The sequence below is a fragment of the Heliconius melpomene genome, chromosome 20, assembly GCF_056956725.1.
Source record: "Heliconius melpomene rosina isolate 202511_hmr_F chromosome 20, ASM5695672v1, whole genome shotgun sequence".
Lineage (NCBI taxonomy): Eukaryota > Metazoa > Arthropoda > Insecta > Lepidoptera > Nymphalidae > Heliconius > Heliconius melpomene.
In genome coordinates this window covers 2986072-2989581 of record NC_140408.1, presented here as the reverse complement: position 1 = coordinate 2989581, position 3510 = coordinate 2986072, and the positions used below count along the sequence as shown (strand labels likewise).

Here is a 3510-nt window from a genome sequence, read left to right as displayed (position 1 = left end):
TTGATGTTTTATTTTTAAAACATATTTCTAGTGCGTAGTGCAAAATGATATAATTTTCATAATTGAGAAATTATTAGAAATTTATTGCTAGTCTTACTTAATGTATTAATTATTATTTCACTTTAAGAAGTCACGATTCATCGCAAAATTAGGCAATTAAAAAAACTTCACGATTTCTTTAAACTGTAGTAAGAAGCTAATTAAAGTACAATACTATATATAAGCAAAATAAAGTACGTAATTGCAATGAAAAATCCGAAAACAAAATCAAACTATATTGAAATTTAGTTAAATTTTTCCAACAGTAATATTACTATGATTACAAATTAGATTCTGTTTTAATATAAACTGGACAATTTCATTTATATTATTTTTGAATTACTACAATTTATTAATAAGATAACATACATATTTTATGCAAAAGTGTCTGGATTTTCCGTAGTTTAGTATCTTTTATATAATTTTAATAAATATATAAGTGATCTTGATTATCTATGCACACTCATTTGTAGACGTTATCAGAAATATGTACATGTACAAGCTAAAATGTCAATATCGCATCGATTTGTCAAGCTGATTTTATAAACTTAACGGCGTTCAGCAGCTGCAAATATTATGCATTAACTAAGTCAATGGTTCGTAGTGGAATACATGTATAAAACAATATGAATCGAGCCACGAAGTAAAAGAAATGGATTCGTCTAGGTTCGTATTTTGAATATTTGTCAAGTACCAAGTACTACACGGGTAGAAGTCGCCTTGTTTCTTTTTATAATAAGAATCCGGTCTTTACAGATTAGAAAACGAGTTGCCTACTAAAATGGCTCATCTTGATTTAATGGAGATCGGCGACGCTTGCTCTGATAGCCTTAAATCTGAACAAAGTAACTCACGAGTATTAAGAAAACGAAAATGTTTAACCCCAGAACCGGCCAAATCTTCTAATCGTAGAGTTAGTATGAAGCCTCGTAAACATACCATAACAGAAAATGCAAATCCTAAGCAAATTGAAGCTTTATATTTAAATAAAAAAATTAAAACACTATCTCAAACATTAGAAACAATATACGAAGAGCCTAAAGCTAATAGTCCAGATACCAATAACTATATTGGTGGAAGAAAAATTAAAAGACTGCTTACATTCCAAATAGGAAACCAATATACAAAAGAAAAAATTAAAAAACGTAGAGCAAAAATTAAAAAACTTCTTGGAAACAAATCATTTTTGAACAGAAAAAAAATTCCCATGAATGTTTTTCTTAAAACTATTGAATGCTTGGAATTAGATGAAGTGGTTCCAGAAGAAAGCACTACTGTTAATAATATAGTATGATATTACCTGTGGTATATCAATTCCCTCAGTGTAAAATAAATTAGTTGTTTGTTTTAAGACTGCTCTGACATTTATTAAGTATTTGTATGTTTGTGATAAATCTATAAATAATTGAAAATGAATGAACTATAGTAATTATATTATTATCTTTATGTAAAAAAGTTGTTTTCCAATCCCGTATGTAGGAATAAAATAATAAATAAATTTGACTTTATTACTTAAAATACTTTATTCTGGAATGACAATATATCTTAAAATAAATAATCTTTTAAAAATATAAATATTTCAGGTCACATGACAAAATGTTATTAAAGTAATGAAATCTTAATCTTTTACTTTACACTCAGTTGATGTTCTATGACATCCAGGGTACTCCTTAAACATATTTGTAACTTTATCATTGAGATTCACACAAACACAGCTAGTTGTCTTTTCACCTGCTGCATACAGTTGACGCGGTACTCCTGCCCAGCTTCTGTCAATACCTCCACTGCAGATATTAAAATAAAACAAAGTAATAAAAAAACATGAAGACATACATTTCACTATGGGCATAGTGATTGTGGGTAGGAATTGATTCCTACTTGAGGGAATGAGTTAATTTAAAAACTTTATTCTGTAGTGCAGTTTCTCTCAAGACAAAGGGAGAATTGTAGATGGAATGAGAAAGGAGCACCTGACCACCAGTTGTGGCGCAGGAGGCAATAACTTGTCACATTAAAGTTGCACACAAGTGTGTAACTTTAAATGTGACAGGTTCTTGGTTCAATTGCTAATACACTCCGTATTAGCACTAGGTTCCCAGGTACCCTCCACATTCCCTGCTGTGTGGGATACAGTAAAGTGTGAAGCCAAAAAATATAAGTGTTTTAATACTAAGTTTTCTCTGCCTACCTTGCTAAATGGGAAAAGGTGTCAAGCTACAGAATAAAAATCACACTTAAATAAAATTCTTTAGAGTTTTAAAGTGGATTAATACCTTGTCTTTGTGCACCATACTCGAGTGCCATCATCCTCGCTCCAAGCTATATTACAAGGTGGATATAATTGATCTTGCTTCTTAGCATTTTCCTTTTCTAATTTGCATTGTTTTATTCTTTTTTTAAATTCAATCATGTATGATCTTTCATCTCCATTTTCATCATAATATCTACCGACTAATGAACCTGAAAAATATCTCTAAAAATGTACAGTTTCTAAAATAAAATAAAAAAATGTATCTAAATACTTGTATGTAATTGTTAAAATTATTGAGGCTGTAATTGTATATCGCTTTAAATGTGACAGCATTGGACAGCATCCTTACTTGTTACTTCAATCCCCACTATATGAGCAGAATAAAACCTTGAAGCTGAAAAAATGTATATGGGACCAACCTACATAACTATATTTTCCTTTAAAAGTATTTCTCCATTTTAAGATTGTCAACAGTTCACTACAAGAAAGGTCTAATACATGGTCTTTATTGTTACTTTCATCATTGAAATTTCCTGTTACTAATGCCCTTGAGCCATCTTTTCCTAAAATAAAATACAATTTTATTAAAACTGTTTAGGAGTTAATCAATTAAATGGCGTAATTAAATAACTTTTAAGATGTAACAAATATATTGTATACCTATAAAATAATTATAAGGTGAACCCTTTCCATAGTGCTTCATTCCTTCAGTAACGTCGTATATGCTTCCAAGAACTGCTAAATAAAGTTTTCCCTCTGTAACTAAGTCTTCGGAAAAATAAATTCCTTTTTTGTGTATTTTAACTTTTGGAAATATGTTATAATTACTAAAATATTTTTGTAAAATAATCCCTATTGCCAAGGCCAAAGCGGCTAGTAGGAAATATTTGATTTTTATCCCTAATGCGATAGACATGCTAATGATCTCAGCACAAGTTATAAAAATGAATTTTATTAAAGGAAAAGTTTTTCGTGTATATTATATACGTAAGCTTTCAAATTTATGCATTCAAGTGTTTGACAGATGACGTCTACAATTTGTTTACAAGTGAAAGTTTACAGATTTCAGAACTTCAGAAGTACAGAGCGATGAACAATATTTCTCCCACCATTTTAATTAAACATTTCTTTTTTTAAATTGTTGCAATTATTCTGCTAATAATTGCACTTGTTAAGTAACATGTAACAATAAATCTGTCATCTGGTTAGATAAAAGTAGA

At 29.5% G+C, this 3510-nt stretch overlaps 2 protein-coding genes across 2 annotated transcripts; one reads left to right on the top strand and one right to left on the bottom strand.

Moving 5' to 3' along the window:
* The first annotated feature begins 504 nt into the window (after positions 1 to 504).
* tant (tantalus) lies at positions 505 to 1550 on the top strand. The gene is made up of 2 exons (XM_085204461.1): positions 505 to 705; positions 796 to 1550. The coding sequence occupies exons 1-2, from the start codon at positions 692 to 694 to the stop codon at positions 1331 to 1333; spliced, it is 552 nt and encodes a 183-aa protein (XP_085060587.1). The 5' UTR covers positions 505 to 691; the 3' UTR covers positions 1334 to 1550.
* Positions 1538 to 3363, bottom strand: LOC146527546 (neuferricin homolog). The gene is made up of 4 exons (XM_085204459.1): positions 2951 to 3363; positions 2710 to 2853; positions 2313 to 2499; positions 1538 to 1823 (listed from the first exon to the last, which is right to left on the bottom strand). The coding sequence occupies exons 1-4, from the start codon at positions 3204 to 3206 to the stop codon at positions 1658 to 1660; spliced, it is 753 nt and encodes a 250-aa protein (XP_085060585.1). The 5' UTR covers positions 3207 to 3363; the 3' UTR covers positions 1538 to 1657.
* Positions 3364 to 3510: the final 147 nt, after the last annotated feature.

What these genes read in the sequence shown, in the direction of transcription:
- LOC146527546 (XM_085204459.1), bottom strand. Translation starts at nt 3,206, where the DNA reads ATGTCTATCGCATTAGGGATAAAAATCAAATATTTCCTACTAGCCGCT. An exon ending in ACCTTATAATTATTTTATAG is followed by an intron (nt 2,854 to 2,950) that starts GTATACAATATA and finishes ATTTTATTTTAG; the next exon opens with GAAAAGATGGCTCAAGGGCA. An exon ending in GTATGGTGCACAAAGACAAG is followed by an intron (nt 1,824 to 2,312) that starts GTATTAATCCAC and finishes TAATATCTGCAG; the next exon opens with TGGAGGTATTGACAGAAGCT.